This window comes from Salvelinus fontinalis, chromosome 6, assembly GCF_029448725.1.
Source record: "Salvelinus fontinalis isolate EN_2023a chromosome 6, ASM2944872v1, whole genome shotgun sequence".
NCBI classification, from domain to species: Eukaryota; Metazoa; Chordata; class Actinopteri; order Salmoniformes; family Salmonidae; genus Salvelinus; species Salvelinus fontinalis.
The window spans coordinates 7,303,316-7,321,925 of NC_074670.1; the positions used below are offsets into that span (position 1 = coordinate 7,303,316).

At 46.7% G+C, this 18,610-nt stretch overlaps 1 protein-coding gene across 2 annotated transcripts in view; it reads left to right on the forward strand.

The window, feature by feature from the left end:
• LOC129856898 (rap guanine nucleotide exchange factor 5-like) overlaps nt 1-18,610 on the forward strand; it is an 81,068-nt gene that overhangs the window by 16,783 nt on the left and 45,675 nt on the right. Inside the window, exons 2-3 of one of the 2 annotated variants that reach the window (XM_055924657.1) lie at nt 2,651-2,790; nt 3,574-3,686. In XM_055924657.1, the coding sequence (XP_055780632.1) occupies nt 2,651-2,790; nt 3,574-3,686 (253 nt within the window). Of the gene's footprint in view, nt 1-2,650; nt 2,791-2,812; nt 3,687-18,610 lie in introns of those variants that run through there. The other variant, XM_055924656.1, reaches the window with a different exon arrangement.

Consider the following 18,610-nt stretch of genomic DNA (forward strand, 5'->3'; position numbering starts at 1 on the left):
TACTATCTATTAATCTACTGTATTCTACCACCTATTAATCTACTGTATTCTACCACCTATTCATCTACTGTACTATAGAACCTATTCATCCACTGTACTCTACAATCTATTAATCTATTGTACTCTTCTACGTATTAATCTACTGTATTCTACCACCTATTAATCTACTGTATTCTACCACCTATTAATCTACTGTACTCTACTATCTATTAATCTACTGTATTCTACCACCTATTAATCTACTGTACTATAGAACCTATTAATCTACTGTACTATAGAACCTATTAATCTACTGTACTATAGAACCTATTCATCCACTGTACTCTACTATCTATTAATCTATTGTACTCTTCTACGTATTAATCTACTGTATTCTACCACCTATTAATCTACTGTATTCTACCACCTATTAATCTACTGTACTATAGAACCTATTAATCTACTGTACTCTACTATCTATTAATCTACTGTACTCTACCACCTATTAATCTACCACCTATTAATAACATGCATCCCAAATGGCACCCTATTCCCATCCCCCTACCCATAGGCCTCTGGTCAAAAGTAGTGCACTATACAGGGAATAGGGTACTATTCTGGCTCTGTATCTACTGCCTAAATATCACCGACTTTACTGAATGTCAAATGCTTCAACCATTCATTTAATCGGGGTATTATGCAAACTGTATACTTGGCAGACATCATCATGCATGGCTACATGCAAAGCTGACATGTTCAGACATCCGATGAGAGAAATAATGAGATGGAATGGAAGAGATGTAGAATCACTAGTCCTGGTTCAACCAGTCAATTACAATCACCATTACAGGTCCATTACAATCACCATTACAGGTCCATTACAATCACCATTACAGGTCCATTACAATCACTATTACAGGCTATTTTGTTGAAGAATACTATTTTTTGTGTGTTTCTGTATGAATGTTTTCCATTATTGATCCACTCCCTCTACTAATCTCTAATGCTCTCTGAGTTGTAAATGAATAGTGATTTCCATCTGGTATTTATACATCTGCGCGTGTTTTAGTTTATCCAGTTATGACCCAAACAGCTACAAATGGTTGAATGTGACTTCCTTTTCCCAGTTCCCACAACCCCCCACTACACTTCTCTTGCACATCGTCCCAGCCTCGATTCCTAACAGGGCCTCCATGTGTTCCTTGGTTTCCACTCCAGCCAATATCCCCCGGCCTGATTGGTTCAATTTGTTTCTTCCCCTTCGTCTGCATTGGTGCCGGTGTTAACCCTCTATGCAGACTATATTGGTGATGTAACTCTCTTTCTAATTTACACACCCTTCAAGACATTATTGTCTTATTGAACCAATGGTATTGATAAAGATAATGACCTCTTGATTAGGACTTAAGGGGAAAAAACATCACAGTTCGACACAGCATGCAAACACACACACACACACACACACACACACACACACACACACACACACACACACACACGCACGCACGCACGCACGCACGCACGCACGCACGCACGCACGCACGCGCACGCGCACGGACACACACACACACACACACACACACACACACACACACACACACACACACACACACACACACACACACACACACACACACACACACACACACTTTCATTGCCTCTTAGTCTTTAATCTAGAGCGACACTAGCAATAACCTAGTAATAACCTAGCAATAATATTTAACACCATTACCTGGGACAGTTCCTACTCCAATATCCCAATTCAACCCCTGGGTATTCCCACAGAGAGAGTGGACTGCGTAATGTGACTACTACTGCATATACATGGGCTGTTTACTAATTGATTTTGCTTCACAACTTATTCTGCTCTACTGCATGTGAGGAACAGTCATAAGTTGTAGTTGTTGTTGTGGTAATTGTCTCAGTGGGTTAAAGTGCTATCCTTGACCCATGACTGCATGAGACTGGGTGGCCAGAGGACAGGCACTCACAGCAGAGGACTTGGTTGTTCCTGTGTGGGTGGGAAGAGGGGGGGGGGCAGTGTAGGGGGGATGGAGTGAGAGAGAGAGATGACCAGTTAAGGGTTTTCCCTATGTGCCTGAAGGCTGGGAAAGATTGATAACACTCTGGTGATTAAGTGACAGTGCCGTGGCAGTGTGTGTTCCTGTGTGTTCTGCACCAGTCCCCATCTCTCTTTCTTATGAAACCCTCACACAGAGCACACAGGGGTGACAATAGAAAACCCAGAGCTGTCTCATCTGAGGCCAACAGCAAACCCTTTAAAGCCAGTGTTTTTACTACACACTAAGACCTGCTCCTCACATAAAACACATCCAGAGTGTTACGGAAGGAAGATAGATAAATCATGGTCGAAACAGCATTCATATCCTCGAAAGAACAACTGTTCATTCAAATATGCATTCGTTTGATTATGTGAATGTAAATACAATTCCTGACTGGGGTTTACTGATAAAAAATGAATGAATGATTATTGTAATCTATGGAGAGGGTCTTTCATTCAGAGGGCTGGATGTGACAGGGCTGTTGTGATGGAAATCAACGGGATGCAGTGAGAGGAAAAGAAAAGACAGGGAATCTCCTTAGTGATTATGCTCCTCCCTCCCTTCTTCCCTCTCTCTTCCCCTCCATTTCCCTCCCTCCCTCCCTCCAGGCCCACAGTGACGAGGCAGTCCGTGTATGTGTGCGGGAGCGGGGCCAGGAGGTGCTGGTGCTCCAGAGAGTGTCGTCACAGCGGCCAGCCCCCTCCGCATCGGCCAGGGGAGGGAGGAGACCAGAGGAGGGGGACAGGAGGTAAGCCTCTCTGTCTCTCCGCTTTCACCCCTCCCTCTCACTCTCTCTCTTTCCTCCCTCCTTCTAGTCGTTCTCCTCCTCAGTCTCCACACACACACACACACACACACTTCTCAACACAGGCGGCGTGTGCTTGCATTGCAGCTCACAGCACACAGATGGATGGAGCTAGCGTGTGTGTGTGAGAGAGAGTGAGGAAGCCGGGAGTGAGCCGTAGCTGGCTGACTGGCTGACTGGCTGTGTAGACACAGGGGAGAGTGTCACCATATCAGGCTGGGTGTGGAGAACTCTCTCTGGGGTAGGGAGACCACAGGACCAGGGTTCTCCCAGGGCTCTATAGCAGCTGCAGCAGGTGGACAGCTAGGCGGATGGGCCAATGGGTGGCTGAGGGAAGGCATGCAGCAGTAACCACGGCAACAGTGGTACCGGCTGTAAGGGGCACAGGGACATGCTGAGGATGGGCACTCGGCCGCGGCAACCCCCGGACCTGCGGCAGCGGGAGGAGGGCAGGCTGCTGGCAGCGGTGGCTCTGGTGGAGCAGGAGGAGGATGAGGAGGAAGACTCAGAGGAAGGCAGCAGTGGAAGCGGGGGCAGTGACAGCGCCAGCCGGGCAGAGGAAGGGGCCAAGGCCACCAAAGTCCCCACCTTCGATGTCCCCTACTTCCGCTACATAGACGAGGAAGAGTCAGAGGGAGAGGGGGATGGAGAGGAGGTGTGCAGCAGCAGTCGCTCTCTGTCCTCCATCGAGGACGACTCGTCCAGTGACAGTGTTGTCTCTGACAGGTACGTGGTGGTGTCAGGGACCCCAGAGAAGATCCTAGAACACCTGCTGTCTGTCTTGAGGCTGGACAACCATCGTGATGACCAGGGGAGCACACAGCAGACCAAGGAGTCAGGTCAGTCACTTACCCCCCAAATCAATATTTTTGGCCTCTGGCTACTACTTTTAATCTATGTTAATCTTATGTTAATCTATGCTAAATTATGTGAATATTGGGAGATGGGAGAAGGGAGAAGGGAGGCTGATATATAGAGCAGTGGGAGATGGGAGAAGGGAGGCTGATATATAGAGCAGTGGGACATGGGAGATGGGAGGCTGATATATGGAGCAGTGGGACATGGGAGATGGGAGATGGGAGGCTGATATATAGAGCAGTGGGACATGGGAGATGGGAGGCTGATATATAGAGCAGTGGGAGATGGGAGAAGGGAGATGGGAGAAGGGAGACTGATATAAAGAGCAGTGGGAGATGGGAGAAGCGAGATGGGAGAAGGGAGACTGATATAAAGAGCAGTGGGAGAAGGGAGAAAGGAGGCTGATATATAGAACAGTGGGACATGGGAGATGGGAGGCTGATATATAGAGCAGTGGGAGATGGGAGAAGGGAGGCTGATATATAGAGCAGTGGGAGATGGGAAAAGGGAGATGGGAGAAGGGAGACTGATATATAGAGCAGTGGGAGATGGGAGAAGGGAGAAGGGAGGCTGATATATAGAGCAGTGGGAGATGGGAGAAGGGAGGCTGATATATAGAGCAGTGGGACATGGGAGATGGGAGGCTGATATATAGAGCAGTGGGACATGGGAGATGGGAGATGGGAGGCTGATATATAGAGCAGTGGGACATGGGAGATGGGAGGCTGATATATAGAGCAGTGGGAGATGGGAGATGGGAGATGGGAGAAGGGAGGCTGATATATAGAGCAGTGGGAGATGGGAGAAGGGAGAAGGGAGGATGATATATAGAGCGGTGGGAGATGGGAGAAGGGAGATGGGAGGCTGATATATAGAGCAGTGGGAGATGGGAGAAGGGAGAAGGGAAGATGATATATAGAGCGGTGGGAGATGGGAGATGGGAGGCTGATATATAGAGCAGTGGGAGATGGGAGAAGGGAGGATGATATATAGAGCAGTGGGAGATGGGAGAAGGGAGAAGGGAGGCTGATATATAGAGCAGTGGGAGATGGGAGAAGGGAGAAGGGAGGATGATATATAGAGCGGTGGGAGATGGGAGAAGGGAGAAGGGAGGCTGATATATAGAGCGGTGGGAGATGGGAGATGGGAGGCTGATATATAGAGCAGTGGGAGATGGGAGAAGGGAGAAGGGAGGATGATATATAGAGCAGTGGGAGATGGGAGAAGGGAGGATGATATATAGAGCAGTGGGAGATGGGAGAAGGGAGGCTGATATATAGAGCAGTGGGAGATGGGAGATGGGAGGCTGATATATAGAGCAGTGGGACATGGGAGATGGGAGATGGGAGGCTGATATATAGAGCAGTGGGACATGGGAGATGGGAGGCTGATATATAGAGCAGTGGGAGATGGGAGATGGGAGATGGGAGAAGGGAGGCTGATATATAGAGCAGTGGGAGATGGGAGAAGGGAGAAGGGAGGATGATATATAGAGCGGTGGGAGATGGGAGAAGGGAGATGGGAGGCTGATATATAGAGCAGTGGGAGATGGGAGAAGGGAGAAGGGAAGATGATATATAGAGCGGTGGGAGATGGGAGATGAGAGGCTGATATATAGAGCAGTGGGAGATGGGAGAAGGGAGGATGATATATAGAGCAGTGGGAGATGGGAGAAGGGAGAAGGGAGGCTGATATATAGAGCAGTGGGAGATGGGAGAAGGGAGAAGGGAGGATGATATATAGAGCGGTGGGATATGGGAGAAGGGAGAAGGGAGGCTGATATATAGAGCGGTGGGAGATGGGAGAAGGGAGAAGGGAGGCTGATATATAGAGCGGTGGGAGATGGGAGAAGGGAGAAGGGAGGATGATATATAGAGCGGTGGGAGATGGGAGAAGGGAGATGGGAGGCTGATATATAGAGCGGTGGGAGATGGGAGAAGGGAGAAGGGAGGATGATATATAGAGCGGTGGGAGATGGGAGAAGGGAGATGGGAGGCTGATATATAGAGCGGTGGGAGATGGGAGAAGGGAGAAGGGAGGATGATATATAGAGCGGTGGGAGATGGGAGATGGGAGGCTGATATATAGAGCAGTGGGAGATGGGAGAAGGGAGAAGGGAGGATGATATATAGAGCAGTGGGAGATGGGAGAAGGGAGGATGATATATAGAGCAGTGGGAGATGGGAGAAGGGAGGCTGATATATAGAGCAGTGGGAGATGGGAGATGGGAGGCTGATATATAGAGCAGTGGGACATGGGAGATGGGAGATGGGAGGCTGATATATAGAGCAGTGGGACATGGGAGATGGGAGGCTGATATATAGAGCAGTGGGAGATGGGAGATGGGAGATGGGAGAAGGGAGGCTGATATATAGAGCAGTGGGAGATGGGAGAAGGGAGAAGGGAGGATGATATATAGAGCGGTGGGAGATGGGAGAAGGGAGATGGGAGGCTGATATATAGAGCAGTGGGAGATGGGAGAAGGGAGAAGGGAGGATGATATATAGAGCGGTGGGATATGGGAGAAGGGAGAAGGGAGACTGATATATAGAGCGGTGGGAGATGGGAGAAGGGAGATGGGAGGCTGATATATAGAGCGGTGGGAGATGGGAGAAGGGAGAAGGGAGGCTGATATATAGAGTGGTGGGAGATGGGAGATGGGAGGCTGATATATAGAGCAGTGGGAGATGGGAGAAGGGAGGATGATATATAGAGCAGTGGGAGATGGGAGAAGGGAGAAGGGAGGCTGATATATAGAGCAGTGGGAGATGGGAGAAGGGAGAAGGGAAGATGATATATAGAGCGTTGGGAGATGGGAGATGGGAGGCTGATATATAGAGCAGTGGGAGATGGGAGAAGGGAGGATGATATATAGAGCAGTGGGAGATGGGAGAAGGGAGAAGGGAGGCTGATATATAGAGCAGTGGGAGATGGGAGAAGGGAGAAGGGAGGATGATATATAGAGCGGTGGGATATGGGAGAAGGGAGAAGGGAGGCTGATATATAGAGCGGTGGGAGATGGGAGAAGGGAGAAGGGAGGCTGATATATAGAGCGGTGGGAGATGGGAGAAGGGAGAAGGGAGGATGATATATAGAGCGGTGGGAGATGGGAGAAGGGAGATGGGAGGCTGATATATAGAGCGGTGGGAGATGGGAGAAGGGAGAAGGGAGGATGATATATAGAGCGGTGGGAGATGGGAGATGGGAGGCTGATATATAGAGCAGTGGGAGATGGGAGAAGGGAGAAGGGAGGATGATATATAGAGCAGTGGGAGATGGGAGAAGGGAGAAGGGAGGCTGATATATAGAGCGGTGGGAGATGGGAGAAGGGAGGCTGATATATAGAGCAGTGGGAGATGGGAGATGGGAGGCTGATATATAGAGCAGTGGGAGATGGGAGAAGGGAGAGGGGAGGCTGATATATAGAGCACTGGGAGATGGGAGAAGGGAGAAGGGAGGCTGATATATAGAGCAGTGGGAGATGGGAGAAGGGAGAAGGGAGGCTGATATATAGAGCAGTGGGAGATGGGAGAAGGGAGAAGGGAGGCTGATATATAGAGCAGTGGGAGATGGGAGAAGGGAGAAGGGAGACTGATATATAGAGCAGTGGGAGATGGGAGAAGGGAGGATGATATATAGAGCAGTGGGAGATGGGAGAAGGGAGAAGGGAGGCTGATATATAGAGCAGTGGGAGATGGGAGAAGGGAGAAGGGAGGCTGATATATAGAGCAGTGGGAGATGGGAGAAGGGAGAAGGGAGGCTGATATATAGAGCAGTGGGAGATGGGAGATGGGAGAAGGGAGGCTGATATATAGAGCAGTGTGAGATGGGAGATGGGAGAAGGGAGGATGATATATAGAGCAGTGGGAGATGGGAGATTGGGGAAGGGAGGATGATATATAGAGCAGTGGGAGATGGGAGAAGGGAGATGGGAGGATAATATATAGAGCAGTGGGAGATGGGAGAAGGGAGATGGGAGGATGATATATAGAGTACTGGGAGATGGGAGAAGGGAGGATGATATGTAGAGCACTGGGAGATGGGAGAAGGGAGGCTGATATATAGAGCAGTGGGAGATGGGAGAAGGGAGAAGGGAGGCTGATATATAGAGCGGTGGGAGATGGGAGATGGGAGGCTGATATATAGAGCGGTGGGAGATGGGAGATGGGAGGCTGATATATAGAGCAGTGGGAGATGGGAGATGGGAGGCTGATATATAGAGCAGTGGGACATGGGAGATGGGAGATGGGAGGCTGATATATAGAGCAGTGGGACATGGGAGATGGGAGGCTGATATATAGAGCAGTGGGAGATGGGAGATGGGAGATGGGAGAAGGGAGGCTGATATATAGAGCAGTGGGAGATGGGAGAAGGGAGAAGGGAGGATGATATATAGAGCGGTGGGAGATGGGAGAAGGGAGATGGGAGGCTGATATATAGAGCAGTGGGAGATGGGAGAAGGGAGAAGGGAGGATGATATATAGAGCGGTGGGAGATGGGAGAAGGGAGATGGGAGGCTGATATATAGAGCGGTGGGAGATGGGAGAAGGGAGAAGGGAGGCTGATATATAGAGTGGTGGGAGATGGGAGATGGGAGGCTGATATATAGAGCAGTGGGAGATGGGAGAAGGGAGAAGGGAGGCTGATATATAGAGCAGTGGGAGATGGGAGAAGGGAGAAGGGAGGATGATATATAGAGCGGTGGGAGATGGGAGAAGGGAGATGGGAGGCTGACATATAGAGCGGTGGGAGATGGGAGAAGGGAGAAGGGAGGTTGATATATAGAGCGGTGGGAGATGGGAGATGGGAGGCTGATATATAGAGCAGTGGGAGATGGGAGAAGGGAGAGGGGAGGCTGATATATAGAGCACTGGGAGATGGGAGAAGGGAGAAGGGAGGCTGATATATAGAGCAGTGGGAGATGGGAGAAGGGAGAAGGGAGGCTGATATATAGAGCCGTGGGAGATGGGAGAAGGGAGATGGGAGGCTGATATATAGAGCAGTGGGAGATGGGAGAAGGGAGAAGGGAGGATGATATATAGAGCGGTGGGAGATGGGAGAAGGGAGATGGGAGGCTGATATATAGAGCGGTGGGAGATGGGAGAAGGGAGAAGGGAGGCTGATATATAGAGTGGTGGGAGATGGGAGATGGGAGGATGATATATAGAGCAGTGGGAGATGGGAGAAGGGAGAAGGGAGGCTGATATATAGAGCAGTGGGAGATGGGAGAAGGGAGAAGGGAGGATGATATATAGAGCGGTGGGAGATGGGAGAAGGGAGATGGGAGGCTGACATATAGAGCGGTGGGAGATGGGAGAAGGGAGAAGGGAGGTTGATATATAGAGCGGTGGGAGATGGGAGATGGGAGGCTGATATATAGAGCAGTGGGAGATGGGAGAAGGGAGAGGGGAGGCTGATATATAGAGCACTGGGAGATGGGAGAAGGGAGAAGGGAGGCTGATATATAGAGCAGTGGGAGATGGGAGAAGGGAGAAGGGAGGCTGATATATAGAGCCGTGGGAGATGGGAGAAGGGAGAAGGGAGGCTGATATATAGAGCAGTGGGAGATGGGAGAAGGGAGAAGGGAGGCTGATATATAGAGCAGTGGGAGATGGGAGAAGGGAGGATGATATATAGAGCAGTGGGAGATGGGAGAAGGGAGAAGGGAGGCTGATATATAGAGCAGTGGGAGATGGGAGAAGGGAGGCTGATATATAGAGCAGTGGGAGATGGGAGAAGGGAGAAGGGAGGCTGATATATAGAGCAGTGGGAGATGGGAGAAGGGAGAAGGGAGGCTGATATATAGAGCAGTGGGAGATGGGAGATGGGAGAAGGGAGGATGATATATAGAGCAGTGGGAGATGGAAGAAGGGAGGATGATATATAGAGCAGTGGGAGATGGGAGAAGGGAGAAGGGAGGCTGATATATAGAGCGGTGGGAGATGGGAGATGGGAGGCTGACATATAGAGCGGTGGGAGATGGGAGATGGGAGGCTGATATATAGAGCAGTGGGAGATGGGAGATGGGAGGCTGATATATAGAGCAGTGGGAGATGGGAGATGGGAGGCTGATAGATAGAGCAGTGGGAGATGGGAGATGGGAGGCTGATATATAGAGCAGTGGGAGATGGGAGATTGGAGGCTGATATATAGAGCAGTGGGAGATGGGAGATGGGAGGCTGATATATAGAGCAGTGGGAGAAGGTAGATGGGAGGCTGATATATAGAGCGGTGGGAGATGTGAGATGGGAGGCTGATATATAGAGCGGTGGGAGATGGGAGATGGGAGGCTGATATATAGAGCAGTAGGAGATGGGAGATGGGAGGCTGATATATAGAGCGGTGGGAGAAGGGAGATGGGAGGCTGATATATAGAGCGGTGGTAGATGGGAGATGGGAGGCTGATATATAGAGCAGTGGGAGATTGAAGATGGGAGATGGGAGGCTGATATGTAGAGCAGTGGGAGATGGGAGATGGGAGGCTGATATATAGAGCGGTGGTAGATGGGAGATGGGAGGCTGATATATAGAGCAGTGGGAGATGGGAGATGGGAGAAGGGAGGCTGATATATAGAGCAGTGGGAGATTGGAGATGGGAGGCTGATATATAGAGCAGTGGGAGATGGGAGAAGGGAGAAGGGAGGATGTTATATAGAGCAGTGGGAGATGGGAGATTGGAGATGGGAGGCTGATATATAGAGCAGTTGGAGAAGGGAGATAGATGCAGCCGGTCCAAGATGAGTTCCCTATCAGGCTGCCTGCTCCATGCCTTGCTTCTGCCAGACCATATCATTGCTCATTCTGATGAGTAAGTGTGTGTTTGTGGCTTCACTGAACTGATCTGAACACCTATACCTTCTCTAGAGAGGGTTCTAGAATCACGAGCAAATGCAGGAAGCAGTGTAGAGGACTTATCAGGAAATTGTGTTTTTTGGGTCAATTTGATGTTCAGATCGGTGTTCTATAAGCTGGGGATAGGGACTCAGTTCTGTACGTCCCAATGAGACACTGATCGCCTGTCAAAGATCCTTCATACAGTAACTCCAGAGTCCATTCAGTCCTGGCTCCTCTAAACTAGTCATCTCTCTCTCCTCTCCCTCCCTGTTTTCTCACCCTCCCCTCGCTCGCTGTCTCTGTTCATTCTGCAACCCTGCTAATGCTACTGTTTGGGCCCTGGGCGGCTCTCACTGCTCCCTCCAGAATAACAAGGGGGGGAGATCATACGGGATAATATGGAATCTCAGCCTCACTAAAAACCATGCAACTATATAATATTGTCTCTCCTCAACCTGTCATGAGGAGATGGAGATGGTGGTTTTCTGATGAGAAGTCATTAGCTCCACGCAGGCAGCCAGCCATGAGAAGACTATATTCTGTGTTCCAAATGGTACCCTGTTCTCTAAGTAGTGCACTACTTAGGGAATAGGGTGCCATTTAGTACGCCGTAGTCAATGTGTTGGGGGTTGATGATAAGCAGAGCTAATATAAATCTCCTCATATATAATTGATGAAGTGAAAAGAACAATCTTTACAAATATAATATTCAAGCTGCTATAGCTGTTGAGGGTTAGTTCCCAGATACCCAGGCTAACCCAGACATTATAAAGATGAGCACTTCTTTTAAAGAACACTACAGGCATGTTTGAGGAAGATGTGATCACCATAAGCCCATAATATAATGTACAGCTCTACACACCATTGTATTCTACTATATACTATATTCCAGTGGTATTCAAAGTCGGGGTCATGACCTTTAGTGGGGTCACGGGGGAACTCCTTTGGGGAACAAAGAAATAAGAGTACAGATTACTATATGGGACAATATACACATGTTTTTGAGAAAGATAATGATGCATTTCATTTTACTGAGTAAATGTATCTATTGGTTTCTTTTCATCTTGAAGAAAATGTTTTGATGTAAAAACCTAAATGTACCAATGTTAAGGTTGAGTCATTAGATTTGGGGTCTCGAAAAGTTTGGGATCCCAGCTGAAACAGTTTGAATACCACTGCTCTGGTCTAATGTAGTGCACTATAAAGGGAATAGGGTGCCCTGTGGGATACACAATAAAGGGAATAGGGTGCCCTGTGGGATACACTATAAAGGGAATAGGGTGCCATGTGGGATACACTATAAAGGGAATAGGGTGCCCTGTGGGATACACTATAAAGGGAATAGGGTGCCCTGTGGGATAGACTATAAAGGGAATAGGGTGCCCTGTGGGATACACTATAAAGGGAATAGGGTGCCATGTGGGATACACAATAAAGGGAATAGGGTGCCCTGTGGGATACACTATAAAGGGAATAGGGTGCCTTGTGGGATACACTATAAAGGGAATAGGGTGCCCTGTGGGATAGACTATAAAGGGAATAGGGTGCCCTGTGGGATACACTATAAAGGGAATAGGGTGCCCTGTGGGATACACTATAAAGGGAATAGGGTGCCCTGTGGGATACACTATAAAGGGAATAGGGTGCCCTGTGGGATACACTATAAAGGGAATAGGGTGCCTTGTGGGATACACTATAAAGGGAAGAGGGTGCCCTGTGGGATACACTATAAAGGGAATAGGGTGCCATGTGGGATACACTATAAAGGGAATAGGGTGCCCTGTGGGATACACTATAAAGGGAATAAGGTGCCATGTGGGATACACTATAAAGGGAATAGGGTGCCCTGTGGGATACACTATAAAGGGAATAGGGTGCCCTGTGGGATACACTATAAAGGGAATAGGGTGCCCTGTGGGATACACTATAAAGGGAATAGGGTGGCATGTGGGATACACTATAAAGGGAATAGGGTGGCATGTGGGATACACTATAAAGGGAATAGGGTGCCCTGTGGGATACACTATAAAGGGAATAGCGTGCCATGTGGGATACACTATAAAGGGAATAGGGTGCCCTGTGGGATACACTATAAAGGGAATAGGGTGGCATGTAGGATACACTATAAAGGGAATAGGGTGCCCTGTGGGATACACTATAAAGGGAATAGGGTGCCCTGTGGGATACACTATAAAGGGAATAGGGTGCCATGTGGGATACACTATAAAGGGAATAGGGTACCATGTGGGATACATTATAAAGGGAATATGGTACCATGTGGGATACACTATAAAGGGAATAGGGTACCATGTGGGATACACTATAAAGGGAATAGGGTGCCCTGTGGGATACACTATAAAGGGAATAGGGTGCCCTGTGGGATACACTATAAAGGGAATAGGGTGCCCTGTGGGATACACTATAAAGGGAATAGGGTGCCATGTGGGATACACTATAAAGGGAATAGGGTACCATCGCTCAGTGATGGGTAGGGTTCGTACTTGCCTTCTCTCCCTGAGCCAAACCTCTGAGTGCTGCTATTGATTCCCCCTCAGCACAGATTCACTCATTACCAGAAAGTACAAGTCCCAAAACAAACAAACAACGTCCAACTGGAACATTGTGTTACCATCTACTTAACGAGAGAAGAGATTGTCAACAAAGAAGATTGATGTTTTGGTTTGAGGTCTGTCCTGTTCGCTAACGAGCAGACTGATTCTTAACCCATAAGGCATTGCAATTCTGCTCCTATGGTACGTGTCCCAAATGGCATCCTATTCCCTATAGTGCATTACTGTTGACCCGAGCTCTCTTTAAAAGTAGTGCACTACAAAGGGAATAGGGGAACATTTGGGACACATGCAGTACATAGTAGGCCTACATTATTTGTAATGTGTTATTTTTAATAACCAGACCACTGTGATTGGAATTCTTCATTATGAATCTATGTAATTGCTCTCTGGTGTATTGTCAGAGATGACCACTGGTACATTATCAGAGATGACTACTGGTGTACTATCAGAGATGACTACTGCTACTCTCTGGTATATTGTCAGAGATGACTACTGGTATATTGTCAGAGATGACCACTGGTATATTATCAGAGATGACTACTGGTATATTGTCAGAGATGACTACTGGTGTATTGTCAGAGATGACTACTGCTACTCTCTGGTATATTGTCAGAGATGATTACTGGTACTCTCTGGTATATTGTCAGAGATGACTACTGGTATATTGTCAGAGATGACTACAGGTACATTGTCAGAGATGACTACTGGTGTATTGTCAGAGATGACTATTGGTATAATGTCAGAGATGACTACTGCTACTCTCTGGTATATTGCCAGAGATGACTACTGGTATATTGTCAGAGATGACTACTGGTACATTGTCAGAGATGACTACTGGTATATTGTCAGAGATGACTACTGGTATATTGTCAGAGATGACTACTGGTACATTGTCAGAGATGACTACTGGTATATTGTCAGAGATGACTACTGGTATATTGTCAGAGATGACTACTGGTATATTGTCAGAGAAGACTACTGGTATATTGTCAGAGATGACTACTGGTACTCTCTGGTGTATTGTCAGAGATGACTACTGTTGTATTGTCAGAGATGACTACTGGTATATTGTCAGAGATGACTACTGGTACTCTCTGGTATATTGTCAGAGATGACTACTGGTATATTGTCAGAGATGACTACTGGTATATTGTCAGAGATGACTACTGGTACTCTCTGGTATATTGTCAGAGATGACTACTGGTATATTGTCAGAGATGACTACTGGTACTCTCTGGTATATTGTCAGAGATGACTACTGGTATATTGTCAGAGATGACTACTGGTACTCTCTGGTATATTGTCAGAGATGACTACTGGTATATTGTCAGAGATGACTACTGGTACTCTCTGGTGTATTGTCAGAGATGACTACTGGTACTCTCTGGTATATTGTCAGAGATGACTCCTGGTATATTGTCAGAGATGACTACTGGTACTCTCTGGTATATTGTCAGAGATGACTACTGGTATATTGTCAGAGATGACTACTGGTACTCTCTGGTGTATTGTCAGAGATGACTACTGGTACTCTCTGGTATATTGTCAGAGATGACTACTGGTACTCTCTGGTATATTGTCAGAGATGACTACTGGTATATTGTCAGAGATGACTACTGGTATATTGTCAGAGATGACTACTGGTATATTGTCAGAGATGACTACTGGTATATTGTCAGAGATGACTACTGGTATATTGTCAGAGATGACTAATGGTATAATGTCAGAGATGACTACTGGTACTCTCTGGTATATTGTCAGAGATGACTACTGGTGTATTGTCAGAGATGACTACTGGTATATTGTCAGAGATGACTACTGGTACATTGTCAGAGATGACTACTGGTATAATGTCAGAGATGACTACTGGTATAATGTCAGAGATGACTACTGGTATAATGTCAGAGATGACTACTGGTATAATGTCAGAGATGACTACTGGTATATTGTCAGAGATGACTACTGGTACATTGTCAGAGATGACTACTGGTATATTGTCAGAGATGACTACTGGTATATTGTCAGAGATGACTACTGGTATAATGTCAGAGATGACTACTGGTACATTGTCAGAGATGACTACTGGTATATTGTCAGAGATGACTACTGGTACATTGTCAGAGATGACTACTGTTATATTGTCAGAGATGACTACTGGTACATTGTCAGAGATGACTACTGGTATAATGTCAGAGATGACTACTGGTACATTGTCAGAGATGACTACTGGTATATTGTCAGAGATGACTACTGGTACATTGTCAGAGATGACTACTGGTATAATGTCAGAGATGACTACTGGTATATTGTCAGAGATGACTACTGGTATATTATCAGAGATGACTACTGGTATAATGTCAGAGATGACTACTGGTACTCTCTGGTATAATGTCAGAGATGACTACTGGTACTCTCTGGTGTATTGTCAGAGATGACTGCTGGTATATTATCAGAGATGACTACTGGTATAATGTCAGAGATGACTACAGGTATAATGTCAGAGATGACTACAGGTATAATGTCAGAGATGACTACAGGTATAATGTCAGAGATGACTACTGGTATAATGTCAGAGATGACTACTGGTACTCTCTGGTATATTGTCAGAGATGACTACTGGTATAATGTCAGAGATGACTACTGGTATATTGTCAGAGATGACTACTGGTATATTGTCAGAGATGACTACTGGTATATTGTCAGAGATGACTACTGGTACTCTCTGGTATATTGTCAGAGATGACTACTGGTATATTGTCAGAGATGACGAGTGCTACTCTCTGGTATATTGTCAGAGTTGACTAATGGTGTATTATCAGAGATGACTACTGGTACTCTCTGATATATTGTCAGAGATGACTACTGGTATAATTTCAGAGATGAATGCTTATTGAAAAGCATAGCTGGGATGCTTGTTGTATAATGGGAAAGTAAATCTGGTTTGACCTGAGTGTTTGGATCAAGTCATGGTTATTGTATGATAGATTTGCATGCACATGCTACAGTAATAATAATAATCGTACACTTACAATTTTACTTACGTATTCATTCCACATTAGCTTTCTCTTCCAAGTAACTTCACTTGTAGGAAGAATATGAATAGATAGCAATGCCCATAGTACATAGAGATATAGATGAATAACATCAACGTACAGTTTCTCATGCAATTTGCATGCGAATCCATTTTTATCTTCTGGAGTGCTTCTTTCTCTCCTTCCCTGATTAAGTGGAGGAAATGGACTGTGTCCTCAACTAATCTCTCCCTGGTCAAGTTCTAGTGGTAGTAACAGGGGCTGTGAGCCTATCTGTGCTGTGTTCAGTGAAGTAAAGGCAGACCAGAGACGGTGTCCCAAATAGCACCCTATTCCCTATGTAGCGTACTACTTCTGACCAAAGCCTATGGACACTGGTCAGAAGTAATGCACTATAAAGGGAATAGGGTGCCATTTGGGACACAGATAGATTGACTGAACGTTGGTTGATAGAATAGAGTCTATGCCCCCAGGCCATTCACTGATCCTGCAGACGCTTCAGCATGAAAACAGTAAGGAGGAAGACCTGGGCTCCTATTGTAGTTAGCTGTGAGTAATATTTATAATGTAAGAGATATTTCCAGCATGGCTAGACTTGCAAAAGGATGGTAACTTCCCTAATATTCCCAGGAATTAGGGTTGGAGGATTCTGGACTTCCTGCTTCTGTCCTCCTGAATCCAGGACCTTTCAAACTGGGATTTCAGGAAAACCTGACAATTTTACAAGCCCAAGCATTGCTACATAAATGTTTAAAATCCATAACATTTATGATTATTTATTTGAATTATGCGCCCTCCAGTTTCACCGCTAGTGGGACTCCTATCTCTAACATTGCAGGATTACAATAGTTATTGCCGTTGGACCTCACCATCCATACGAGTTGGATTTTCTCTTTTTAATGTGATATCTTTTGTACAAGCAGGGAGACTCATTTCAGGATGTCATGGTACTATTGTAGCCATCTTCTCATAGAAGAAAACTTGCCCTGTTTAGTGGGTATTAGTGTTTATTGTGGATACTGCTGGCCCATCCTACAGCTCAGTGGGTATTAGTGTTTATTATGGATACTGCTGGCCCATCCTACAGCTCAGTGGGTAGTAGTGTTTATTATGGATACTGCTGGCCCATCCTACAGCTCAGTGGGTAGTAGTGTTTATTATGGATACTGCTGGCCCATCCTACTGCTCAGTGGGTAGTAGTGTTTATTATGGATACTGCTGGCCCATCCTACAGCTCAGTGGGTAGTAGTGTTTATTATGGATATTGCTGGCCCATCCTACAGCTCAGTGGGTAATAGTGTTTATTATGGATACTGCTGGCCCATCCTACAGCTCAGTGGGTAGTAGTGTTTATTATGGATACTGCTGGCCCATCCTACAGCTCAGTGGGTATTAGTATTTATTATGGATACTGCTGGCCCATCCTACAGCTCAGTGGGTATTAGTGTTTATTATGGATACTGCTGGCCCATCCCACAGCTCAGTGGGTATTAGTATTTATTATGGATACTGCTGGCCCATCCTACAGCTCAGTGGGTAGTAGTATTTATTATGGATACTGCTGGCCCATCCCACAGCTCAGTGGGTATTAGTATTTATTATGGATACTGCTGGCCCATCCTACAGCTCAGTGGGTATTAGTGTTTATTATGGATACTGCTGGCCCATCCTACAGCTCAGTGGGTAGTAGTGTTTATTATGGATACTGCTGGCCCATCCCACAGCTCAGTGGGTATAAGTATTTATTATGGATACTGCTGGCCCATCCCACAGCTCAGTGGGTAGTAGTATTTATTATGGATACTGCTGGCCCATCCTACAGCTCAGTGGGTATTAGTATTTATTATGGATACTGCTGGCCCATCCTACAGCTCAGTGGGTAGTAGTATTTATTATGGATATTGCTGGCCCATCCTACAGCTCAGTGGGTATTAGTATTTATTATGGATACTGCTGGCCCATCCTTCAGCTCAGTGGGTATTAAATGGGCACCCTGGTGGCTCAGCGGTCTAAGGCACTGCATCTCAGTGCTAGACGTGTCACTACAGACACCCTGGTTCAAATCCAGGCTTTATCACAGCCAGCAGTGATTGGGAGACCCAACGGCGGCGCACAATTGGCCCAGCGTCGTCTGGGTTTCACCAGGGTAGGCCGTCATTGTAAATAAGAATTAGTTCTTGACTGACTTGCCCAGTGAAATAAAAAAGAAAGTGTTTTTCTGGATACTCTTCAGACTGGGGTCAGTTTCAGGGTTATCTGGAAGGAACAGACACAAGAGATTTAATGTAGTACCAGCAGCACACGAGGTGTGTGTATGATTCTCTTTTTAATGTAATATTTTTTGTATAGGCAGGGAGACTCATTTCAGGATCATGACGGGAAGCAGAACCTGCTAATGAACTAAGCCTCTTGCCGGGTATAGCCCCATCCCATAATTAAATATTCATTGGCTGGTTTAGGCATCCT